Source organism: Equus caballus, chromosome 13, assembly GCF_041296265.1.
Source record: "Equus caballus isolate H_3958 breed thoroughbred chromosome 13, TB-T2T, whole genome shotgun sequence".
NCBI classification, from domain to species: domain Eukaryota; kingdom Metazoa; phylum Chordata; class Mammalia; order Perissodactyla; family Equidae; genus Equus; species Equus caballus.
In genome coordinates this window covers 34443318-34470198 of record NC_091696.1, presented here as the reverse complement: position 1 = coordinate 34470198, position 26881 = coordinate 34443318, and the positions used below count along the sequence as shown (strand labels likewise).

Genomic DNA, 26881 nt, shown 5'->3' with positions numbered 1-26881 from the left:
TCAGAGAGGTGAGAGACTTGCAAAGTCAGGCAGCTGTGGATGCAGGTTGAAACCCTGGGAGTCTGGCTCCCCAGTGCATAACCACTGTGCCACCCAGTCTCTTATGCTGCACTCACGTGTTCCTCTCCTGCCTTGGAGGAAGCCCATTCTCTGTTCGTTTGTAATACCAACAACAAAGGGAAGCTTGTGTGCCCAGGGCAGATCAGATTACAGAGAACCAGCTTCCTTTGTGCAACCTAATTGTTGAGACTGAATGCTGGACCCTTAAGAGTTTCATTGCATTTTCTTTTGGTAAAAGGCATCAATTATTGTTTTCTGCCCCCTGGGAACCATCTAAAAAGCAGCCAAATTAAGTCTGCTTTTATTTTAACCATCTAGCTTTGTCAAATATAACATATGATTCAAAGAAAATTGACTGTATATGCCACCAACGCTGATTTTGGCTCAAGATACTTCAATAACTCGAATTGATACCTATCAATTTTATCATATCAATTCTATTGATATCAATAATTAGACTTGATGCAGCCCAGAGTGTTGAAATAGTCGTTCTTTTGCATTTCTTATTACAACCCAATTAAACAATTAAATGCTTCTTATTAAACCCAACAAAACATCTTCATTTAAAGCTCAGGGGCTTGGCGTTTCAGGTTTAAATCTTCTTATTCACTCTCCTCCCCCTTCCCAGCAGTCACTGTGAGTCATTCCTGCCACGGGTGTAGTGACAGTTGCTTAACAATAGCAAGTACACAAGACCCTGAGATGAGTAGGCTAAAAGGACCTCCATTCTCAACTTTGTTTCACACTTCCATTGGCCTTCTCTGGTAGTGGACAACAATTCAACTTAATTAAATCTAAGGTGTGACATGGCATCATTTTAAAAGGCTTAGATCTTAATAACACCTGTCAACCTGACCTCTGATCTGAAAACTCAGCTTTTCTATCACAGAGATCCATGCCTCCCCCAGGATCAGCATCCCCGACTAGAGTTCGTCCCCATACAATCGATGAACCTACATTGACACATCATTATCACCCAAAGTCACAGTTTACATAAGGGGTCAGTCTTGGTGGTGTGCGTCCTATGGGTTTGGACAAATGTATGATGACATGTATCCACCATTATAGCATCATACAGAATAGTTTCACTGCCCTAAAAATCCTCTATGCTCTGCCTTATTCATCCCTCTCTCTTCGCTACCCCCTAGCAACCACTGATCTTTTTACTGTCTCCATGGTTTTGCCTTTTCCAGAATGTCATATAGTTGGAATCATACAGTATGTAACCATATAAAGAGATTTTATTTTAAATACGGAAAACCTTACATAATAAATCATGAAATAACCGAGTGTATCATCTGAGTTGATCTGCATGCTGAGTGTCACCACTCTTTTTTTGTCTAGCCAACTTGAAGATTGTATCCACAAAGTGATTCAGTCCCTACCCAGATCCACCCTGTTAACTCCCAATTAGCATCTTTTCCCCCCTATGCTGCTTTTCAATTTTTCCTGAAGTACTTCTTCAATTAGCAAGTCAACCCAGTTGTCTTCCTCAAAACAAGCTATTAGAAGCCAGAAATCCTTTCTATCCTGCTAACTTCCACTTTGCTGCTAGAGGCAAATCTGTTTGTTTCCCCTGAACCAAATGACTTCATATTCCATTCGTGTGACCACCAGCAAAAATAAAGTTTAAACACGCACGTGTGGATATAAACGCTCAGAATACTTGATCCAAAGTTTGAACGCTAACAGTACACTTTGTAGAATCAAAATTAGGGCCTTCAGGATAACCTAGACCGTGTTAGGACATCTTCATGCCTGGTGAAAGTTGAAATTGGGAGAACCTCAAAAGGCCAACAGTTCGCCAACTGTGATGAACATGGTATGTTGAGTTCTTCCTATGTGTTAAGCTCTTAACATGCCCTGTGTCACTGAATCAGCACCACGGCCCTGTGAACTGGGGAACTCTTGTCTACTCTTTACCCCCACATCCGGCAGACTATGAGATCTCCTGGGTGGAATGGCTCTGCCCTCAGTCCGGGCCTCTGGTCATCAAGGGCTGGGTGACTTGGGCTCACTCTTCATCCCTGACCCGGTCTGAAGGAGAGCTTTGGCAAACCTCTATGCTAGAAAGACGAGTCTAGGGGGGCCTGGAAACCAGGCTATGTAGCCCCTTCCGTATTTGGAATCTTGGAAGTTGACAGCTGGTCTGCTGATTCCACAGGGAAGCCTTTCTGCACTGGGCATGCAGTTCCATGCGGGAGAGTCCTCTTAGCCTCTTCTAGAGGCCTCTTGCCCTGCCCCAGCTCTAAGCACAGACAGGACAACCTTGCCTTTCCTTCTGGGCTTCGCATAAGGATCTCCTGGGCTTCAGATTTTGCAGAAATTTTGGCCTATGACTCTGATTCACTTTCTGCCTTTCTCTTTCTCCCATCTGGAGAATGTGGGAGAGAACCTCTATCCCCACAGAAGGAGTTAGAACATTCCTCTTGTTCTCCCTAATTATGCTTTCACTTTATCAATATGGCTTGCTGTGTGCTGGGCACTGAGGTTTACACGCATTATGTTACCTGCTCTCACCACAACCCTGTGAGAGAGGAACTATCATTATGCCCCTTTTATGGATGAGGGAACTGAGACTCAGAGAGGTTAAGTAACTTGCCCAAGATCACACAGCAAGCACATGATAGAGTCAGGCTTTGAACTCATGATTACAGAGCTGAACTTGTACCTACTATGATTTTGCAATTCAAATTAGATATAAACTTCCATCTCCTCAGACTCGGTTGGTATCATAATCTCATTCTTGTATTGAAGAGCTTGTCAGGATACCTGCCATGTTGTAAAGATAAGGATGCTGACGTTAACCTCCTTTTTTAACCTGGCCGCATCCAAATTTCCCTCAAAATCCTACTCCTGAGTGGGTAACAGCCTTGGAAGTGCAGGTGGACGGTGTCTGCCCAGCGTTTCTGGACCCGATTACAACAGCATCCTGATGGCCTCCCCCAGGGCAGGCCAGCCCCAGCACAGGAAGGCCCAAATATTTAGAAGATTCTGATTTAATTGGTCTGGAGTGTGCCCCAAGCATCAGCTTCTAAAAGCTCCACATGGCGTTCTAATGTGTAGCCTGGAGAAACAGGAGCTCAGTGCAAGCAGGCAAGGCAAGCCCAAGGAAAGGATGGGAGAGGGGAGGAGCCCGAATCTGCCTTGAAACTTAGAGTTGAGCTGATCTAAGGTACCCTCTGCGGGTCTTCAGAGGGACTGGGTGCAGCCCAAGCGGGAGACAGCCCCAGAGAGCGGGGCAACCCTCAAAGAGGTGGAATCCTAAACTAGAGGAGGGTACACACCTTGCAGCAGATCGGCACCCAGTCGGGTACCCAGCCTTGTCTGTAAGGCCTCTCCCTAGTGTGATGGGTGTGGGACCGGAGGAGCAGAGGGGCTTGAGGTGCCCCACAGCTGACAGTGTGCACACATGGCTTTAACTTGCCTCTCTACCCCTCTCCCATGTCGACCCCGGCTCGCTGCACCTTACCAATCCTTTTCTCCAAAATTAGTGTTCGGGGACCCTGTGAGCCCCACTGTCTCTCTGTTTTAGATGCAGCCTCTGAGTTCATCGAGTGAGAATCTTTTCCCGCTCCCTGTGCGTCAGTCAAGCTTACAGCTCCCACGGTGCTCGATGGTTTGCTCCTCTTCCCTCTCCTCCTCCTCTTCCGACCTTGTACGGGTGTGGTTAAGCACATCATCCGCCACAGCACTGTGTGTTCAAGATCCATGCACTTTCCACCCGGGAGTCCCTGAGCTGCTTTTTTTTTTTTTTTAGACCTAAGTTCTAGGGGAAGCTTATTTTTCTCCTCAAAAAATGATTTCCCTTATAGAAAATAGGAACTTTTATTATTTTTCATGTATCTCTGGCTGCTTTGGCCTCTAGGAAGCTGAGAGTACACATGGGTACACACTATATTTAGTATATATATATATGAATATATACATGTATATACATATATATATACACAATACATATACATACGCGCTACATGCTGTGTAATCATTTTAACCAGCTTTATTGAGGTATGATTTACATACCATAAAATCTGCTTGTTTATGTTATATAATCTTGAATGCTACCTCTAATTCTTTGTGAAATATGGGTTGGATATAGTCGTAGGTAAATTAAACAATGCTGAGGCCTAAGTATCTGAAGATCTTTGGTGACCTCGCTCTAGAGTTTTTTAGCTACTTGCCCCCCACTCAGATCTTTTCATTCATTTATTCAACAGATACTGAGTGAGTGAGTGTCTACTAGGTGCTAGATGTTGGGGATGTAACAGTGAGCAAGCCAAACAAAATAGCTGCTCTCACAGAGCTTACATTCTAAGAAGAGAGGAAAATAAACAAATAGAGATTACTATGTTGCCAGGTGTAGTAAGTGCTGCGAAGAAAAAAAAAATAGCGGAAGCCAATGGGGAGCAACAGAGGTGACTGCAGTTTTAGAGACGGTGGTCAGGGAGGACCTCTGCAAGGAGGTCACACTGGACAAGGTAAGGGAGAAAACTGTTGAGCATATCTGGGGGAAGCATCCTGCAGGCAGGACAAACGGGATGCAGCAATCCCAAGAGATAGGATTCAGTGCTAAGTGCAGCGGGAAGACGGAGGAAGATCCGAGGAAGGCTGCGTGACACGAGCCCACTTGAGCTTTAAAGCATTGTTGGGCGCTGTGGAGGACACAGTGTACGTGGGGGTTGGGAGAAGTAAAGTGGAAGCAGAGAATTAGTTAGGAGGCAATTGCAGGAGACCAGGTTAGAGACCGTGGGGCTTAGAGCAGGAAGGAGGGTGGATGTGGTATGTATTTTGAAAGTAGAGCTGACAAAACTTGTTGATGTGTTGGATGAGAGATGTAAGAGAAAGGAATTGAGGGAAGCTCCATTTGGCTTTGGACTTTTGGTGGGTGTCTGTTGAAGTTGGGGGATTCGGGAATGGGTCTTGGGCCCCTGACTGTCCCTGCCTTCTCTCATTAGTCAGCAAATGAACACACAGTTCCCTCAGCGCAGATCTCCTTAGCCACTTGAGGACTGGAAATTGGTACAAGGATCACAAGCAGTCCCCTGGCTTGTTCTCTGAAAAGATGAAGTTGCTGATAACCACTGTGGTGGGTAGACTTGTCTCCCCCCAGAATTTATGTTCAAGTCCTAACTTCCCGGACCTGTGAATGTGGCCTTATTTGGACATAGGGTCTTTGCAGATGTAATCAAGTTAAGATGAGGTCATACTGGATTAGGGTGGGCCCCAATCCAATGACTGGAGACCTCATAAGAGAGGAAGAGTGGACACAGACACAGAGACCCAGGGAATAAGGCCATGTGAAGACAGAGGCGGAGATTGGAGTGATGCGTCTGCAAGCCAAGGAGTGCCAACAGTCGCTGGCAGCCAGCTGAAGCTGGGAGAGAGGCGTGGATCAGAGCCTCCCAAAGGAACCAGCCCTGCCCACACCTTGATTTTGGACTTCTGGTCGCCAGAACTGTGAAAGAATAAATTCCTGTTGTCTTATGCCACCCAATTTCTGGTTCCTTCCTCTGGCAGCCCTCAGAAATGAGTACAAAGAGCGGGTTTTGAGCACTCATCATTTGCCTGGCACAGGACTGAGTCAAGGTGTGTGCTTTGCACACTTTATCCCACAAAGTTCCCTCAGTACCACCAAAAGCTTGGTATTGTTGGTGTCCCTATTTTACAGATGAGGAAATGAAAGCTTGGGAAAGTTAAGTGAATTTCCCGAGGTCATGCAGCTAGTATGTGAAGGAACTTGGACATGTACCAGGTCTTCTAGCTCTAAAATCAGTGCCCTAACCATTATGCAACACTGTCCCTTGGCCAAGAGCTTAGATTTCAGGCACATTTCACCATGTGGATTCGCCAGGAAAGTTCACCACAACAAACTTTCCACCCGGGAGTCCCTGGGCTGCTTTCCTCCATGTTATCTGCTGTCACTGGAGTGTTGCTATTTATCACATCTCTCCCAGAAGATTCTTGGGTAACAGATGTGGCTTGGAATTTGATAAGAACGTCACTTCAACACATCCTCTCAATCTGTTTGGAATCCTCACCCTGGAGATGGAGGGACAGCTGAGCAAACAGCCCACGCCCTCTATGTTGGTATGAACTCCAGGGAAAGCTCCAGAAACTGCCTGAGACAATTCATAAAAGATCGTTTCCACTTGAAAGAACATTTTAGAACATGGCCATCACCGCCATAGCCGGTGCTTTGGCTATTTTTCTGCCATTTCTCTGTCCTGTGCCAAGGCTTCAGGGCCCCGGTGGAGGAAGTAGGATCTTCTCAAGCCACTTATGATTGGAAGCAGGGCCATGTGTGTTCTGTTTATGGCTGTATCATCAGGGCCAGGCATCGTGCCTAGCACAGAATTCCCCACAGAACTTGTGGACCGCAGGATGAACTGGAATGGTGACTGCAGCACTCACTCACACCAGGCTCATCTTGCTAAGTGAATGAATGGTTCGTTAATGGTTGTATAAGAAACGGAAAAAGGAAATGACTGTTCTGTCCTTGGCCATGAATAGCCCACCGGGTCCCAAGCCTCAGCAGCTGGAATGGGTGAGAAAGGGAGGAATAAGGCCAGGATCTGGAACCAAATTCGAAACACCCCAGCAATAATTTGCAGACAGAGCAGCCTCACAATGCACCACTTGGTATTTAGGGCTCAGAGAATCAGATAGGGTGTGGTTAAAAGCATGGATGTAGGAGACAGGTGACCTAGGAAGTGTCACTTTGTGGTGGAGTGACTTTGGCCAGGTCACCTAACATCTCTAAGAACCTAGCTTCCTCATCTGTAAATTGGGAATATAGTAGTGGTACCTACCCTACATAGTGGTGTGGAAGGTAAATGAGTCAATGCACAGCGTAAGTAAGAAGTGGGAGTGGCTGTCCTGTCAACCCCAAGTCAGCCACCTCCCCTCATGTGCTGGGCCTCCCTCCCAGCATTGCCCTTTCTCTCCCCAGCACAAACATTGGGCCATCCCCTTTGAACGAACATCGCCTCCTCTTTGTGCAGTCACCCTGCTCAGCACCGGTGCTGCTCTGGCTGCTGGGTCTCTCAGATTCTGCAGGAGAGTCATTCGCTGTGTCTCAGACGTTTTGAGTTGGAACCTGGAATTTGAGTTCTAGAGCTTGAGTGCTTACTTCCTGCAGTAATTCTAGGCCAAGCTTTATGGATGCAGGGAATTTAATCCTAAGGGAGTACAGTTCTCTTCCTTTGAGCTGGAAGATGCCTCCCCATCTCCACCTTGCTAGTCCTGTTGATACTTCAGGTCTCGCCTAACTGTCACTTCCTCAGGGCATCTTTTGCTGACCCACCAATCAGGTTGAGTCCTCCCTGTAAACATTTGCAGAGCACCATGCCCTTCTCTTTCAGGGGTTTACTTGTGGCTCAATTAGGTATTATTTGTGCTGGAGTGTAAGCTTCATGAGGGCAGGGGCCTTGTCATTCTGCATCCCCAGTGCCTAACTTAGTGCCTGGCACATCCTAGACACTTACCTAATGCTTACTGAATGAATGGATGAGCTGGCCAGCCTTCCAGGTCCTGGATTAGACTAGGAAAGGTGATACAATGGGAAGGCAGAATGAATTTCATCTCCATTGCCCCTCTCAATTGAAGCCTTTTTTCTAAAATAAATTGATTGAAAAATGTGTGCACAGCGAAACCCAAGAATTAAACAAACCGAGGTACAGGGCCACACGTGACGACGCTGGTTTGCATTAGTGCACATAGGAACTTAGATATCCATTCTGCATACCAGGTCATCCCCAAACTCAGAGGTTTCAAACGACAATCGTATGTTGTCTCTCATGGTCTCCAAGGGTCAGGAAATTGGGAATGCGCGCTGGTTGATTGTGGTTCGGGCTTTCTCTTATGGTGGCCGGGGCTGGGCCAGTGTGGCTCCACCTGGTGCTGTCTGGGCACCAAGCTCTTCGTGTAATCTCCGGGCTCCTCCGTGAAGTCTCATTCTGTGGACTTGTCAGCACCATGGCCTCAGGGCTCCAAAGACACGTGTCCCAAGAGAAACTGATAGAAGCTACTGCCTCAGAAGTCACACAAGATCACTTCCACTATATTCTCTTTGCTGAGTCGGTCACAAAGACCTGCCCAGGTCAAGGGGAGAGGGCTTAGACTCTGCCTCTTGATTGAGGAGTATTAAATATTTGTAGATATGATATTTTTTTTATTGAGGTAACATTGCTTTAGAACATTATATAAGTTTCAGGTGTACATCATTATGTTTTGATTTCTGTGTAGATTACATCATGTTCACCACCCAAAGACTAATTACCATCTGTCCTCATACACATATGCCCTCCTCCCACCTCACTTCCCTTCTGGTAACAACCAATCTAATCTCTGTTGCTATGTGTTTGTTGTTGTTCTTGCTCTCATCTTCTACCTTCTACTTATGAGTGAGATCATAGATTATTTGGCTTTCTCTATCTGACTTATTTCACTTAGCCTAATGCCCTCAGGGTCCATCCATCTTGTCCCAGATGGCAAGATTTCATCTTTTTTATGGCTGAGTAGTATTCCATTGTGTGTATGTACTACATCTTCTTTATTCATTTGTCCCTTGATGGGCATCTAGGTTGCTGCCAAGTCTTGGCTATTGTGAATAATGCTGTAATAAACATGGGGGTGCATATATTTTTATGCATTTCTGTTTTCATGTGCTTTGGATAAATACCCAGCAGTGGAAAAATTGGATCATATGGTAGTTCTATTCTTAAGTTTTTGAAGAATCTCCGTACTGTTTTCCATAGTGGCTGCACCAGTTTATCCCACCAGCAGTGTAGGAGAGTTCTTTTCTCTGCACGTCCTCTCCAATGCTTGTTGTTTCTTCTCTTTTTAATTAGAGCCGTTCTCACAGGTGTGAGGTGATAACTTGTTGTAGTTTTGATTTGCATTTCCCTGATAATTAGTGATGTTGAGCATCTTTTTGTGTGCCTGTTGGCCATCTGTATATCTTCTTTGGAGAAATCCCTGTTCAGATCTTTTGCCCATTTTTTAGTTGGGCTATTTGTTTCTTTGTTTTTAAGATGTATGAGTTCTTTATATATTTTGGAGATTAACCTCTTATCAGATAGATGATTTGCAAATATCTTCTCCCAGTTGTTAGGTTGTCTTTTCATTTTGTTGTACAAAAGCTCTTTAGGCTGATGTGGTCCCATTTGTTTATTTTTTCTTTTGTTTCCCTTGCCTGTTAAGACATGGTATTCAAAAAGATACTACTAAGACCGATGTCAAAGAGTGTACTGCCTATGTTTTCTTCTAGAAGTTTCATGGCTTCAGGTCTTACATGCAAGTCTTTAATCCAATTTGGGTTAATTTTTGTGTATGGTGTAAGATAATGGTCTACTTTCATTCTTTTGCATGTGGCTGTCTAGTTTTCCCAACACCACTTATTGAAGAGACTTTCCTTTCACTGTTGTATGTTCTTGGCTCCCTTGTCGAAAATCAGCAGTCCATAGATGCGTGGGTTTATTTCTGGGCTCTCAATTCTGTTGTAGACATCTTTTGAAACCACTACAGAATATCACTTCCTTCATGACATGGGGAAAGCTCTCAAATAGTTCTCTAAGAGGGGGCAGAGAGATTCCTACCGAAAAGGAAAGCTTCATTAAAATATTAAGAAGCAAAAGAAAGTTCCCTTCTCACCCCACATGAATGACTGCTGAGAGAGTCTCAGGAAAATCAAGATCGAAGGATTCTGTTGTACCTGTGGACACTTCCTAACCACCGCATTAAATGAATCAGTTTTAAGAGCACCTCATACTTCCTCAGAACAACAAATTTAGTGATTAGAATGAAGGGGAGGGGAGGTGCTTGTTAAAATGCAGACTCCCAGGCCACCACCCAGAGCTTCCGGATGCGAGAAGGTTCTTGGAATCTGTATTGTAAACAAGTGCCCCCATGTGCTTCTGATACAGGCAAGAGGCTCTGTCCTTACACAGCGTGGAATTTGCCTTGTTTTAGGTCACGTCCTGACCTAATGCTATTTGGCTTCCTGAAATTTTTATTTTTATTAAGAATTTGAGATACCCGGGTAATAATTTTGTCTTACAGGATCTCTAAGAAACGGAAATCCATTCACCCTAATATAAATAAAAATGGTAACTTTATTGGAGGGATATGGAGGTTTCTAATAGGAAACAGCCAAGCCTCATGAGAGATTGGAACCAGGAACTGGAAAGCAAGGCCTCTGCTCATTCTCTGACCTTCTTTTCTCCCCCGCACGTGTGTTTCATTCGTCTCTGCCTGTGTGTGGTGGAAAAGGACCACTCCTGGCAGCTCTGTGTGTTTCTCTATTCAGTGGCCCAGGACTGACTGCTTGGAGTGTCTCAATTCCAAATTTTAGGAGAGAGAATCTGATCAGCTCAGCTTAGATCAGTTATCTACCTCTGATCCAATCATCTATGGCCAGGTGGGTCCACTGACCAGTCAGAGGGTTCTTCTAATAAGGAGTTGGAATAAATGAAAGAGATGGTAGAGTTCATCTCAAAATTAAACTGCAGCCACTTTTGATAGTATAGTCACTCTTATTTTTCCTCATCTTTCTTGAAACACAAGTTCTAGAACAGGGTGCCTGGCCCACCATATATTTTTGTAAATAAAGTTTTATTGGAACACAGCTAATCGTTGTGTATTGTCTATGGCTGCGTTAGTGCTACAATGGTGAGTGAAGTAGTTGATACCGAGATTTCCCAAAAAGCCTATAATGTTTACTATTTGGACCTTTACAGAAAAAGTTTGCCGACCCCTGCTCTAGAATTTAATTCAGTTCTATATCTAAATTGTTACTTATGTTTCATGTGCGTCAGTTCTATTTCCCTCCAACCAATATAAGAGAATTTCCCAAACTTGGCACATTTGCATACCACTCGCATGATGTTAGAAGTGCCATCTGGCACTGGCTTGTTCTTCCGTCTACCCATGTGGTTAGGACAGGGCAAGGCACTGAGAATCTTTATACAACCTTGTTGATCGACTGAAAAACCTATCTTTACAAATGCAACAGAATTTCCTAAGGTGTGAACCCCTCTCCTTGATGATTTGCAAGATGATTTTAGTTTAGTACTTGAGATTTTTTTTAGGTGGTACATAGACGTGATATTACATAAAAGTAAATCACATCAAGATATCCATTATTCTCTCTTTATGTTTTCTTTTTGTCTTTCTAATTACTCGAACAAGAAAGTCTCATTTGATGGCAATATGCCACTAATAGTTCTCTAATATTTGCTAATATCATTTTTTCCTTTAACAAGGAGGAAACGCAGGGCCTGGCTCAGAACCTTCAGCAGTGAGCAGTATCGAGCTAGAATTTCCTGCACTGCTTTGCTTTTATTTATTTTTATGTTTGTCTTCCGTTTATGGCTAGTGATCCTGGCTTGCCATTAATAGTGGTGATATAAAGTTTCCTTTTCAGATAAGTTTAGTTAAGTAAAAAAATGACTGGATTTTTAAAATACTAAGCAAGTACCAGTTTAGGTGGTAGGAAAAGATGGGAAAAGGCACATGACTGATTGGTTGAAGTTTGGAAAAGCCTGTGTCAAAGTCACTGACAGGGCTACCAAGCAATCCTGGTGCCCAGAGGAGGGAGTGACCCCTTTGGTCTAAGTGGATCACTGAAAGTTATCAGCTGGGCTGGACACTGCAGGCAGTGGGAACAGAACATTCAAAGGAAGAGAAAGAGGAGGATGTGGTTATGGAATTGTGTGGCTTGCAGGTACCAGTGAAGGACTTTAAGCATTCGAGGAGCATGTTCAGATCTGCATTTTTACAGCAATCGTTAGCTCAAGCAGGTTAATCTCTCTGAGCCTCAGTTTGCTTATCTGTAGAATGGGGATAATTGAAACAGATGTAGGATGTCCGCCCGTGCTGCTGGTGCATGGGGAATTCCCAGCCATCTGTCCTGCTTCTCCCCAGGCAGGGCACTAAGATGTCCTATCATGACTGCGTCAGCATTCAAGGTGCCCAGCGCCCCTCCCCTGTGTTCACGAGCAGTGTGTGTGTGTGGCAGGTGTAGGGGGTGTTACAAGTATTCAGGATTGTGAGATGGTGCCTTGACCCGTCTGATGGGTCTGTGGGGCTGTCCACAAGCAAAGAAAGCACAGCCTGAGCATCTGTTGTACTCTGGGGTCCTCTCAGCTGCAGGTTCTTCTCGCTCCCAATCCCAGGCCCTCTCCCCATTTGCCTTCTGGCCACATCACCTCGCTGCCCCCGCCCTGCACTCACCCCAGCCTTCTCTGGAATCTGGGAGCAGAGCACCCAACTCCACCCGACTCTTTGCATCTTAGGACGGTGGCTCCCTGGAGTCACTGTTTCTGCCTTGGTGAGGGCTGGGGAAGGGAAACGGCTCTTGGGTACCAGCGAGAGAACAGAAGGAAATGGGAAATAAACTAAGACACACGTTCCAGCACTTTGAGACCTACCCTGCAGCGTGGGCTGGTGGGTCTGCTGTGAGGACTGAGTAAATGCCAGCAGGTGAGACCTGCTCAGCTTGGCAGCTCCTATTTCTACGGTGGGGCTGGAGAGAAAAAGGTTGAGAAAGTCCTGTTGCTGTGGAAGCGGACGCCAGGAAACTTTCTTCCTAAGAGCTCTAAAGTCCTGAGTCTGCAGTGCCCGGGCCCCCCCCCCCCCCCCCCCGGCTGTGACAAGCCAGAAGATGGTGAGAGCAGGAGACGGGGCCTCTGCGTGAGCCAGGGAGCTCGGCTGGAAGCTTCTGTGCATGAGTCCAGTCAGACCTCTGAGCTTTAGGATAAGGGCCGAGTGGAGCGGGCTGTGCTGCCCTTCCTCCTTGAGCCTCCCTCCGTGCATCACTTCCTCTGACCCCAGGCCTCTGTTGCATTCTCTGGTCCTCCAGCTGAGTCAGATGTGAGCACTTTGTTTCCTCAGCCACCTAACCTCCTGGAGGATTCTTCTGGAGCTCTGAGCAGGTGGAGCATTTACAAGCAGAGACTTTGCTGTCAGGTAGACCGGAGTTCAAATCCTGCCTCTGTTCCTAACTGAATTCATGCTGTGACAGGTTGCTTACCCTCCCTGAGCCTCTGTTCTCTATAAAATAGGATTCTTAATGGTTCCTACCCACTAGGTCTTATGCAAAGTAAATGAGAAATAATACATGAAAACCACTCGTTGTCTGGCACATTGATATGTGCTCAAAAATATTGTGGTGATTGATAATATTATCTACAAAATATCCGATATAGTGCATGCAATAAATACTTCAATATGATTGCTTCTTCCTCCAGGAAGCCTTCCCAGAAGCCCCCAGGCCAGGCTGGGTCTTGTGCAAGTAGTCCTACCCTGTGCTTCCTAAGTGGCTTCTTGAGAATGGTATCTGCTGGTCACTGTTCCCTCTGGCATAGTCACAACCAGTGAAAATAATGACATCACAAGCACACCAATTTACATGCCCTGATTGTGACCACAGCTGAGTGGAAAGAACCCCCAGGACAACAGGAGAGGATGTTAAAATGTTGCGTTAATCATCCCTGTAATTAATGTCTGAAGTCTTCCTTCCTCTTTGGAGTGCAGGGTCAGAGAACGTGCCTGCTTGTTTTTTGTTGTATCCCCAGTGCCTAGCAGGATCCTAATGAATATTAAATAGTTGAATGAATAGGGAACAAGTGCCCCAAATTCAGTTTTATCAGGAATTCACTGATTCTCTCATTCAGCAGATCTTTATTAAACATCTACCATGTGCCAGGCACTATTCCAGGCTCCTGGGTTACACCTGTGAACAAAACAAGCAAAGATGCTTGCCCCCGTGGGGTTTATGTTCTAACCATGTTGGTTGGGCATTGATACATATCCCAAAGGGATCGGTACTGGATCATTGCTCTTGGAACCATCCTCTCTTCACTAGGTTCAGCCATTCCAAGTGTGAGGTCTGTCAAAACTTCGCCTATTGTTTCCGCGTCAACAGAGGGCGTCTGGACAAAGCTTGGAGTGGATTTGAAGGAACATCAGCCACCCGTGGCTTTCCCTCGGGCCCCTTCCAACTATCCTGACATCCTTGCTCTCTTTCCAGGTCATGCTCTCAGAGCGAAAGGGCACAGATGAGCTCTATGCTGTGAAGATCCTCAAGAAGGATGTGGTGATCCAAGATGACGATGTGGAATGCACGATGGTGGAGAAGCGGGTGCTGGCCCTGCCCGGGAAGCCGCCGTTCCTGACCCAGCTGCACTCCTGCTTTCAGACCATGGTAACTGGCATGCAGGCCTGGCCACTCCACCTCCAGAGTTTCACCAGGATTTGGGCAAAGCTATCCCAGCAGCACCCACCCCAAAGGAACCCCTGGGCCCTCCCATTCTAGACGGGAAGATTTGGGGCCTGGGAACTCTGCTGAGAGTTTCTGAGGTTGCTGCTGAGAAGTGCTCTCCTCTGAGGCAGATGCTGTTTCAACAAAGATAAAGGAACTCAGGCAATTGGTTTTATAACCAACAGAGCAGGGCCTTTCCCTGACAGCAAGAGGTGACTTGAGGACAGGCACTCAGGACTTTTGGTCTCACAATATGAGATGTAATAGCAGAACTTCCAGACGGCAGTGAGAAAAGGTCCCTGCGTTGTGACTTTAGATGGTCACGGTCGGCCCTGCAGACCCTTCAGATATATGCACGAGTACATCCTGCAAGTGGCATGGACCTTCTTGGAGGCGGGGTAGCCTGAGAAAGCCCTCAGAGGACTCCGGGAAGGCGCACAGTGTCCTAGGCAGGGGCTGTGAGCTCAGAGCTGTGGCTCCAATGAAGGGAAGGGGACATTTGTCCACTATCTACTATTAACTGTGATTCCAACTCTATCTCCAAGAGCAGGAGACATCCCTTTAAGTAACTTCGTAGCTTTTTCCTGTCCAAATTAGACCTTGGCCTCCATTCCTCAGGACGGGGAGGCCAGAGCCCAAAGACAAAGAGGTAAAAAGTAAATTCTTGCCTTTGGGGCTTCTAAGGGCCAGTGGCCCGGTGACTGAAAGATGCTTTAAGGGATTTTTCAAGATTATTTTGACTCTCTCCAGCTCTTACCCTACATACTAATTTTAGAGCTCAACCCCTTTGTGAGAGGGGATGCTATTGTATGCTGCGTATAATTTAAAGGTTGGGACTTCCTTTCTTCTCCAACATCACCAAGTTCTGTGCTCTGCTAAGCTAGGTTAAACATTCGCAGCCGAGAAAGACGCATAGCCGGACTCGGGGTGTTTTCTTATTGCAGACCACACGCCAGCCGGAGAACTGCCCTGTGTGAGATGGGTAGAGCTGGAACTCACTCCTTCCCTGTTCAAAGTAGTCTCTTGATACATTTTTGGGGTCAGAGAAACATGGGTTCAGATCCCGGCTCTGTCACTTACTGGCTGAGTGGCCTTGGGAAAATTATAAAAACCTCTCTGGGCCTCAGTTTCCTCATCTGTAAAATGGATGAGATAATAGTAGCGACAAGGTTGTTGTGAGGAGGAAGTGAGATTACACCTGAGAAGCTCTTAACACAGTGCTGGGTACCTGGTGAACGCTCAAGAAATGTTGGTTATTCACTTCACAAACATTTAACATTGGCCTTGGCCTTGACAAAGTGCTGAGGTATAGAGCTGAGTAAGCTAGGTCCTGTTTTTAAGAAATTCATGGTCTTAGTGCAGAGGAAACAGATGTGGGGATGGTTACAAAACAATGCAATAGGGGGTGTGATGGCAGAACCTGGAGAGGCGATTGGGTCTGCAGATTGTGGCCTGGTCGCCACAAAGGCGTCTGCGTTTTGAGTGATGAGATGATTTTTCTGGGGCCAGATTCTCCAAATCCTAGACAGTCTCGCTACCACAGGTCGTCGAGGGAGGAAACATTTTAGGCAATATGTACAGTATTCCTGAGGGGACTTTGGTCCACCAGCCCCTTTGGGGTCTGCTGGGTGACACAGGGCTATAAGAACATCCTTTGCCTCACTGCAGGCAGGACGAGGAGCTGGAATCGTGTTTCCCAAAGTATGGAGCATGCACCACTATTCTGGGTAGCGTGAAGGGTGCTTCTGGGTGGGGCATGGATTTGAAATTACATTCCCCTCCTCAGCTCACTTGAAGTTCTTCTGAGTACGTCGAGGACAATGTTTCCCTTTGGTTCTGGGACGCCCACAACATCTTTCTAACACTCACTTTTTTAACAAAGAGAGAGTACCAGGCTTCAGGTTCTGAGCTTTGGCAACCAGCAGTTTCTAGGTCATTGTTTTTGCTTTCATTGTATATATTTTTTACAGACTTCTTCAATTTATGACAGTGCTATGAAGTCTTTTCATTTCTTAATTTTGAGGTATAACTAATACAGAAAACCACACCAAATAGATGCTTGAGTAATGAGTTATTATAAGGTGAAGTTCCTTGTACGACTACCCCGGCCGAGAAAGAGAACTTTGGCAGCCACTCTGGAAACTTCTCTGTGTTCTAATCTCAACCTCCCCCCAATGGTAGCTTGACTTCCTTGCCTGCCTTTATAGTTTTTCATCCCTCGATAGGCTAGTTTAATCTTTCCTGCTTTTAGAAGTTTGATATGTCTTTGAGTCTTTTGGTATAGTGATTTCCTCCCCTATCCCTTCCAGCCGCTACTTTTATCTGCTGAGATCCTCGGGCCGTTTTCAGTCTGGGTTTTGCTGATTGCACAGTCATGGGATACTTCCACAGGACCCCTCTGTCCTCTGTGTTTCCTGTGCCTTGGTGGTTGACCTGAGGCTTAGTCAGACTGAGGTTCCATCCCTTTGGCAAGGCCGTGGGGGGTAGTGTATTCTTTCATCCAAAGGCACATAATGTCTGATTGTCTCTTTTTTGTGAGATTGGCAACCACTGATGCTCGATGCGTAGGTCCATTAATTCATTAAGGATTGTGAGATGGTGGTATCCTAATTCTATCATTTCTTTTTCATTTATTAGCTGGAATGCTTTTGTAAAGAGAGCCTGCTCCTTATCTATTGCCTAGATCCCCAGTGGTACAGTTCATATAGGAAAGGCAGGATAAACGCTTGATTCTTCCCGTTATTTAACAGTTTTCATGAATTGGTTCATTATTATGCTCCAAAGGTGACTAATGTTTGCTCTTAAAAGAAAATTTTGGGGTAAAAGAAGAGAGTCACGTAAAGAAAAAAATATTTTTTAATTTAGTTTTTTTCATTGTGGTAACATTGGTTTATAACATTATATAAATTTCGGGTGTACATCGTTATGTTTTGATTCCTGTGTAGATTACATCATGTTCACCACCCAGACTAGTTACCATCCATCACCACACGTGCGCCGAAACACCCGTTTTGCCCCCCTCCTTCCCTCCTTCCCCTGTGGTAACCACCAATCCAGTCTCTGTCTCTATGTGTTTCTGTTGTTTTTATCTTCTATTTATGAATGAGATCATATGGTATTTGACTTTTTTCCTCTGACTTATTTCACTTAGCATTAATACCGTCAAGGTCCATCTGTGTTGTCACAGATGGGCAGATTTCATCGTTTTTTATGGCTAGGTAGTTTTCCATTGTGTATAAATACACCGCGTCTTCTTTATCCATTCGTCCCTTGATGGGTTGCTTCTAAGTCTTGGCTATTGTCAATAATGCAGCAGTGAACATAAGGGTGCATGTATCTTTACGCATTCGTGTTTTCATGTTCTTTGGATAAATACCCAGCAGTGGAATAGCTGGATCACGTGGTATTTCTGTTCTTAATTTTTTGAGGAATCTCCATACTGTTTTCCATAGTGGCTGTACCAGTTTGCACTCCCACCAGCAGTGGATGAGAGTTCCCTTCTCTCCATATCCTCTCCAACACATATTTCCTGTCTTGTAAATTATAGCCATTCTGCCAGGCATGAGGTGATATCTCATTGTAACTTTGATTTGCATTTCCCTGATAATTAGTGATGTTGAACATCTTTTCATGTACCTGTTGGCCATCTATATATCTTCTTTGGAGAAATGTCTGTTCAGATCTTTTGCCCATTTTTAAATTGGCTTTTGTTGTTGTTGTTGTTGTTGAGATGTGTGAGTTCTTTATATATTTTGGATCTTAACCCCTTATCAGATATATGATTTGCAAAATATCTTCTCCCAATTGTTAGCTTGTCTTTTCATTTGGATGATGGTTTCCTTTGCTGTGCAGAAGCTTTTTAGTCTCATGTAGTCCCATTTGTTCATTTTTTCTTTTGTTTCCCTTGCCTGGTCAGACATGGTTCTTGAAAATATGCTGCTAAGACCGATGTCAAAGAGTGTACTGCCTATGTTTTCTTCTAGAAGTTTCATGGTTTCAGGTCTTACATTCACATCTTTAACCCATTTTTAGTTAATGTTTGTGTGTAGTGTAAGATAAGATCTACTTTCATTCTTTTGCATGTGGCTGTCCAGTTTTCCCAACACCATTTATTGAAGAGACTATCCTTTCTCCATTGTATGTTCTTGGCTCCCTTGTTGAAAATTAGCTGTCTGTAGATGTGTGGGTTTATTTCTGGGCTCTCAATTCTGTTCCATTGATCTGTATGTCTGTTTTTGTGCCAAAGAAAAATATTAAGTGAGCAAGAATTCATATCAGACGGGGCTTGGCAAAGGTGGGGAGGGGCATACATCTTACTAGTCTAGACCTCTAGTTTTACCTTGGGAAGTTAAGGCCTAGGGGTGTTCAAGTGGTGGCAGAGACAGGACTAGACTGGAGTCTTAAACCTCTAGACTCCCTCATTCCCACATCTTCTCTTTTTTCCATTGGTGGTCCCTAGATTGACTCCCTGACATCACCAGGTGAAGGACGGTCTCAGTGTGGTAAATAGACTCAAAGAGGTCTTGTTCTCAAGGAGGAAGCTGGGCTCATTCACAGCAGCAGTTTTCAATTTCAGCTGGATGTGTTGAGATTGGGGGAAATTAGTCATTTGTGACTAATATTCATTAAAGTACAGTATCTTCGTTTGTAATTTACTGTTTTAAAAATGATAGAGTAAATGTGAGTTTATTCATTTAATATTGAGCCACCTCGCTCAGCTATATTTCAGTGTGCTTTCTGGAATTAGAGAGCAGGGCCTGGGTTGACATGGAAAGTGCGCAGTGCTCTGGGTCCCTGCAAGGAGTTGTCGCATGCCAGGGAAGAGAAGAGCCAAGAGAGCCTAGAAGACGAGGGTTCAGTGGATTCGAGTTTTGCCTGGGGATGAAGGTGCCACATTGGAGACCCAGGCACTCTTCCCGTCCAGCAAGGCCAGGGGTGGAACGGCTTGCTTTCTCCTTGGTGAGGATCAGATGAAATAGTTATCCTGTCTCTAGGGGCTGTGTTCTTGGGGGGAAGCAGGTAACTTGACATGGTAGAGTTGTGCTTGGCTTGAGGAGATGCACTTCCTGTGAGGGAGAGGCCCTCGGGGGCTGAGCAAGGCCAGCTGAGGGACGAGCAGAGACCCCTCCCATTGCACCTTCACTCAGCGGCAGAGGCTCACGGAGTGAAAGGCCCCAGTTTAAATTACTTTTTTTTAAACTTACTTTTCCTTTTTTTTGGCTAACCACATATATTTTAATTTTATAAATTAAATTTATTTCAAAAGCATAATAATGCCTGCTATATGTCGGGCACAGGACTAACCATCTTAAGCCACATGACACCCTTTGGATGAGTCCTGTCATCACCTGTTTCACAGATGAGGGGACTGAGGCGACACAGCTAGTACATTTCAGGGCGAGGATTTGAATCCAGGCAGCCTGGTTCCAAGAGGCTTTACACTTAACCACTGCCCCAAGAGGTGCTGAGTGTGGATCACCGATTCCCAAGGCACCTGCCACCCCTGGGGCGGGACACCAGCAGCCAGCCTGTCTGCAGGTTCCAGCAGGGGCCTGAGCTCTAACCGAGCCTGGCTTATCTCTCACCTGCTCAGTAAAGGCACATGCTGATGAGCTTTCCCGTCTCTAGAGTGGCTGACTTTCCATCTGAGCATCTCCCATTGTATGGGCCTTCAAAACTTTTATTTCACATGTTTCACAAAATATCTTATGATGGAAGGGATTATCTGTCATCCCACTTTGCTGGTGAAAGGATTGAGGATCTGAGATGCACAGTAGTTCTCTGTAGACACAGCACAGGGTCACAGGCCCGCTGAACTCAGAGCCCAAGCTTTCACTAGTAGACTGTTGAGTTGCCACCAAAATGGGCTTAAAAGGGATGATATAAACAACAAAAAGCAGCAGCTGACGTTAGTGAGCACTTCAGCATGCGTCAGGCACAGGCTCAGCACTCTACAGGTATTCTCTCGTTTGATCCTCCCAACACCCCTACTGGGAGGGCACAGTTGCTGTCCCCAATTTATAGATAAGGACACTGATATTCAGAGAAGTTAGGTAACTCATGCAATACCACTCAGTTGGTAAGTGGTGGTACTGGGATTTGTTCTGTAAGAGTCCAGAACCCCAAACTCCGAAGCCTTCCTGTCCTGCCTCTGCCTTAACTCCAGATCCCTTTTTCTAGTTTATAAATTATTTTCACTTTTGTGATCACATCTGATTTTCACAAGAACATTATGAGCAAGTATTACTGTCCACATTTCCATACAAAGGGACCCGACCCTCAGAAAGATGAAATGGCTCTGCTTACACAATCGGTAAGTGGCAGGTTCCCTACTGCCCCTTCAGGTGTTCTTTCTGCTGTAGAAGAGTCACCTACTGACCCCACAAGGATATTGCAGCAATGGGAAAGATTTTATGGTGGGAGTGATCTTAAAGTTTAGGGACCACTGTGTATATACGAGGCAAACCATCGTTAGTGTGGCTCAGGTGAGCAGGACGGTGACACCCCTTTTGGGGGAAGGCCCTTGAGGGTGGTCGTCTGGCTCATGCTCACCTTCTAGAATTGCACAACCCCGACCCCAGATAGGTGCTCCAGAGGGGGAGGCAGCCTGGGCTGGAATGGGCAGGGTCCCTAAAAGTCAGATCGTTATCGCCAGTCTACGGAGGATACTCATTGATTCTGTCAACGACTATTTATTTGTTGAAATAAATGTGTCAGGACCCAGCTGCGTCACTGTGAGGGGTGCATCAGTGAACAAAAGATGAAATCCCTGTCCCTTTGGAATTTACATTCTAATGGAGGAGATAGGTAATAAACAAGAACAGTAAAAAATAGAGGGGAGAGAAAGATGCTATTTTTGATAGGATGATCAAGGAAGGTCGTTCTGATAAGGATGACATTTGAGCAGAGACCAGAGAAGGTGAGAGAGCGAGGCATGTAGATATCTGGGGGCAAAGTGTTCTCGACAGCAGGAAAAGTGAGTGTAAGTGCCTGAGGCGGGAACATGCTCGGTGTGTTTGAGGAGCAGCGAGGAGGCCAGTGTAGCCCAAGTAGACTGTCATTTTGTATTTTGTGACCCAGAATTCCCTTATGAATCAGCTACCTTTAAAAAATGACAAATCTAGTATAACATGCTGCAAATTTGATATATTTTTCTTGCTAGAGACTTAGAATTTTGACGATGCAAGATCCTTAATAGAATAAAAAACCCAAAGGTGATCAAAATAGATAAGAGGGAAAAAGACACCCACCCGTATACAAAATAACTTTTGTCATCCTTAAAATGATGCAAATTTAATTTCTAAAAGCTTACTTAGAAAAGCAAAGTTACATCAGAAGTATTCTTAGACAATTGGATTTAAAAAATCTTTGAAAAATATGCATGGCACATGTTAACAGAAAATGTAAGATATTAAATTATTTTTAAGAGATTTTTCTAAGTGCGTTAAAACTGAATATGCATGTGGAAAAGAATCAGAAAGAGACATGGACAAATCAAAACATTGATTTGCTTTAGTGAGGGCTCCACGGGCAATGGTCTTTGTTTTGAATTTATATTATTTCCGAAGTATCTATAATAAAACAGTTTAAATGTGTTGAATGTGCCACAAGACAGCAAAAGATAGTGCCCAAATAGATGCAAAAGCCATCAGAAGGAGGTTGAATTTTTAGAGGATTGCTCGTTAGATGAATTGGTCTTAGGAGAATGGTGTTTAGGCAAATTGTTCTAGAAGCACAAAGGGATAAGCATGAGCACCTCAGTCAAATAAAATTTGGGTCTGTGATTATAGGCTGTGTGACCTCCAGGAAATCACCTAACAGCTCTGAATATTGGTTCTCTCTTCTTCAAACTGGGCCTAATGAGTGAAGATTAAAAGAGATGCTATACAAAGTGCAGAATAAACAATAAATAGAGGCTACCTGCATTATCAGAGCTGGGCTGGAGGGGCACCTTGCTGCACGGGCATGAAAGGATTATGTTTCTTCCAGTCCTTTTGCAGTCTTTCCCAGGGACAATTGTCAGCCCGGCACATTCATGCAATTTCCCAACTGCCAGTGGGCACAAGCAGTTAAGTCTCCTCAGCAAAACATCTATTTTAAATGTTTTCTTTTCAATTGAACATATGCACTTCTTTTTTTTTTTTTAAATAGAATTAGATTTTATGAGTCACTGAAGGACAGAAGTTACTTCCTCCCCAAATTTGCTGTCGTGGCCCAGCAAGAACTCAGCTGCAAGGCATGCTGGGAAGGGTGTCAAGCCGGAATGTAAGAGGGGACAGGGAGGGGAATGAGGATGACTACATTTGTAGAGATGACCCCTGATGGCATGTCTGTTGAGCCTCGAGAGTGTCACAAGGTCCTGGTGACTCAGGGTCAGCTCTGGGTTGGCAGCAGCGTCCAAGGGTGTGGTTTGATCTAAGGGCATTGCTGTAGGAAGCTGTGGCAGTAGTCTCAGAGTCAGCAGTGATTTAGTTGCAAGAAATAGAGCACCCCCTCCTCCAACCTAGCTGATGTTAGTTTTTAAAAAAGGACTTTGTTGGAAGGAAACAATCCGAAGGTAAAGATGTGCCTTAGACTCATTAGGAACTAGAATCTATAGCTTCGAAGGTTTCTAGAATAGATCTCTATTTCTTTCTCCTTGTTTTCTTTGCTATTCCCTGCTCATGGTAACATGGCTTCTCTAGCCCCTTGCAGTTTGCCTAACCTCCAAATTCCCTGAGTTCCCATTGATACTCATAAGAAAGAGAATCTGATTGCTTCAGCGTAGGTCAGGTGTTTTACTCCTGTCCCAATCAGCTGGTAATTGGCTACTACTCGTTTGGCAGGAACCTTTAAGAAGGGATTGTTTCTAAAGGGAGGGAATAATTGGTGCTCATGTCAGGTGGGAGACACCATCCTAAGTCCGGGGAAACTAGCTGGGTTGGAGCAGGACATAGCCTGCTGCTGGTGGTACAAACATGGCATTCAGTGCCTCCAAGGAGAGGAAGCTGGTGAGGGCTTTTCAGGGGTCAGGGGTTTAGGGAACTAAAGCCATCCGAAGATCTTGAGTGCAGGAAAGGAGCCAGGGATTCAAGCCAGGCATATAAAGCTGGGTTGGGTAAGAATAGACAGCTTGGTTCTCTCTGCCTTCTTGATGGTGGCCGTTGCACATTCATTCAATAATCAAAGGTCCAGAGAATTCTAAGGAAGAAGAAAGATGGTCCTAGCCCTTGAGAACTTTGCTCTTTATGTGGAAGGGCAAGGCTTAGAAAGCTGCAAAAAAGTTAGAGGAGCATCAGTTGCTTGATTCTGGTAGTGATTCTAAGGCTATAGACTGCAGAGGAAGGAAAAGTTGTGATTGACACAAGTCCTTGACCACACGCTTACTTGAGCAACACTCTGTGAGTTTGCATGGACTTGATGTGCCTCATCTGATACTATCTTTGAAACACCCCCATGAAGGACAAGCTATTGTTAACCCCTTTAGGAAGGCAGGGCAAGTTTAAGTATCTGATGCAAGGTCTCAGAGTGAGTAAGCAATGTAAGTGGAACTTGAACCCATGATTAGCTTATGCCAAAGCGAGGGCTCTTAACTACAGGACTGCACGGCTTCTCGAGAGAAACAGATGGATCTGAGCAATAAGAGGAACAGCTCACAGACGGGATTAATTCACTGTTCAGCTTAGAAAATCACTAAAGATCATTAATTAGGTAAATGCTTACTGTAACTCACCATAGAGCCTGGTACACGCTCTTGGAGTTGCCCACATGGTTGATTTGCTCTGTCCATGGTACCATATTGAAAGTGGCAAATGTTCCCCTGGCAGTCACATGGGCATCATGTCACATCCCACTTCCCGCTGTCTTGGAGGAAGAATGATTACCTCTTTGAATTCTCTGCCCTATCCTAGACCCCCCAGGTGAATTCCACACATCCCATCCAGTCATTGTTGTAAATCAGGCTATCCTCATACTCATGCTCCAAATTTGAGAAATTCTATCCAACTATTTTACATGATGCAGTGACAGACAAACATTTAAATTTGTTTATTTACTGATTAAATATGAGAGACAAAGGAGAAAGGAAATTTAAAATTAACTGAAGTCGCTTCATGCTCAGGGGATAAGGGCAATGTGTAATGAAGGATAACAGTAATAACTATGACAATTTGGAAGAAACACTTTGCAAGTTGAGCAGACTGGCTAGTTTGAAGAGAAAGATGGTGAGCTTGCCTTTGTGAGCTTTTAATTGGAGTTGACAGTGGAACACCCACGTAGAAACGTCCTGCAACCAGCTGGAGCTGACTGGAGCTCCAGAGAAAGGGAGAGGATAGAAATCTAAGTCAAGATTCATCAGCCCAGAGAGATGAGAGTTGAAATTTTGAGCCATGACACGTCCTCTTTGGAAAGCTGAGCAAGTAGCAGAGAGCCAAGCTGGGCCTTGAGTCGATGCACAATACATACTTTTTGATTTTCACATAGTAGAGTCCAGCAAATAAGTCCTAATCAAAAACCACTGCCTGTGACTCTAAGAAAGATCTTTTGAGGCTTTGAAATAATTTTATGGGGAGAGTTGGGAACAAAGTCAAATTTCAGGGCACCATGTAGGAGAATAATTAGGTACGAATTGGAGGCAGTGGGTGAGGGCTGAAGTCCTCAGAGCTTACCCTTTATGGCTCGCATGCAATTTCTTTTATCACATTCTCTTTTAGATTATGGCCTGAGTTAGTTGTATATTTGTTTTCACAATGATTCTGAATTCTCCAAGGGCCAGGTCTTTGCCTTATTCATCATTTTTGACCCTTTAACACCTAAAACATGACTTGCAAAAACAAATGCTCAATAAAAGTTCTAAAATTCACTTCTCTGCTCAAGATTGGCTCTAGATGGCCTCTGGCAGTGTTTTCAACATTTCGATGTTCCTTACTTTGGAGCAGGAGATGAACCGGTGGTACATGGACAAATTACATTTGTTTTAAAAATAAGTCATTTAAGGGATTGGGATACCAAAGCCAGACAGGATACAGCACAGGGTTGATAAACTCTAGGTATGCATTTACTTTTTACAGAGACAATGCATTTCCATTTATGACTTTGGTATGAAATTTTAAAATTTTAAAATAACTATGTTTAAGTTAAAACAAAAGCAAGTTAATAAAGATATTTAAAAATAAGTAAATTTTAGTAGATGACGCAGACCAGCATGGTAACGATCTTGAAGCCAGTGGATGAGACACCCCAAGTTTGAGCTGATGGCCTTATGCAGTTTGTCATAATCTGTCCCACCCTACCTCACCCCTTCTCCTGTTTAACTCTATGCATTCTGCTCTCCCTCTCCAGCAATAGTAGCCGTAAAATCAGGAGCTTCAAGTGCTAGTTATATTTTTCACAATACACATTAAAATAAACGCAAACCTATACAGGTAAAAACATATGCATCCATAGCCCACCTAAAATTATCTCCCACCCCCTTTTGGGAAACATTGCTGTTTGGAAATTTATCTGGTCTCCCTCACTCATCTGGGGAATCCTTCACATCAGGCACCATGGATTGTTCACAGCAGCATTTCTGGCCGTAGAATAGTGCCTGGCATACAGCAGACATCGTTAAGTGTTTGTTCGGAAAATGAAAGGACAGTGAAACGCCAGCCATAATGTTTAATAGCTGAGATACTGGTGTGCCAAAGCCGGACTCAGTACAGTTCAAAGATGATGATCTCGGGGTTCCCCTGCATGTGGTTAGCGGTAGAAACAGACCGCAAGACGTGGCATTACCCACAGTGGAGCTCTCCCCGGGATTCTGACGAATGAGTTTGGGGGGCAAGTTGAGTTCTTCCAAGCAGAAAGCAAGCAAGTGAAATCTCTCCCTCACTTATTTCTCTCTCTCTGTGGCCGATGCCATCTGTTCGTTTTAAAAATAATTTTTAAAAGCAAGTGTTTTGGTTCTCTTCAATGTGCAGCAAAGACAGATGCTATTTTTAGGCTTGTTTTCTATCAAAAAAAAAAACCCCAAAGAACCAGGGGCTGGATGTCGATAGTTCTGGCTGACTGTCTCCACTCTGCCACTGACTTGTCTGTGACCTTTTTGCAAATCTCATATGGCTTGGACTCTGAGAACAGAAGTGATAATTCTGCCTCCTCTCTGCCTCTCATTAGAGATGTTGAGAGGGTGAAGTAGTATCAGTCTGAGAAAGTCGACATTTCCAAAAAAAAAAAATGATTAACCTGTACGCCTCTCCTGTGACCTGCCAGCTTCTGTCTTGATGTATGACTGGATCTCTATGTCCCTTCTCTCCTGCCCTCAACCTGGTGCCCTCAGAAGGGAGGACACACCCACACATCCTTACAATGTCTAGCTCAGAACCTTACATGGAAAGCAGCCTAATAAGAGGTTGCAAGTGTAGACCGTGGGAAGGAACTGCCTGGGTTCAAATCTTGGCTCTGCAACCTAACAGCTGAGTGACCATCGGCAAGACCCTTTCTGATCTTCAACTGTCGTGTCTTTACAAGGGGGAGAATAGTAATACTGATCACATTGGGTTGTTTAGAGAGAGAAGTGAGACAATAGATATAAAGCACTTG

At 44.7% G+C, this 26881-nt stretch overlaps 1 protein-coding gene across 2 annotated transcripts in view; it reads left to right on the top strand.

Moving 5' to 3' along the window:
• The window catches only part of PRKCB (protein kinase C beta), a 304436-nt gene that overhangs the window by 233412 nt on the left and 44143 nt on the right, over nt 1-26881 (top strand). For both annotated transcript variants that reach the window (XM_023616107.2, XM_023616108.2), the window contains exon 10: nt 14090-14263. In XM_023616107.2, coding sequence (XP_023471875.1) covers nt 14090-14263 — 174 coding nt within the window. The remainder of the gene's footprint in view (nt 1-14089; nt 14264-26881) is intronic.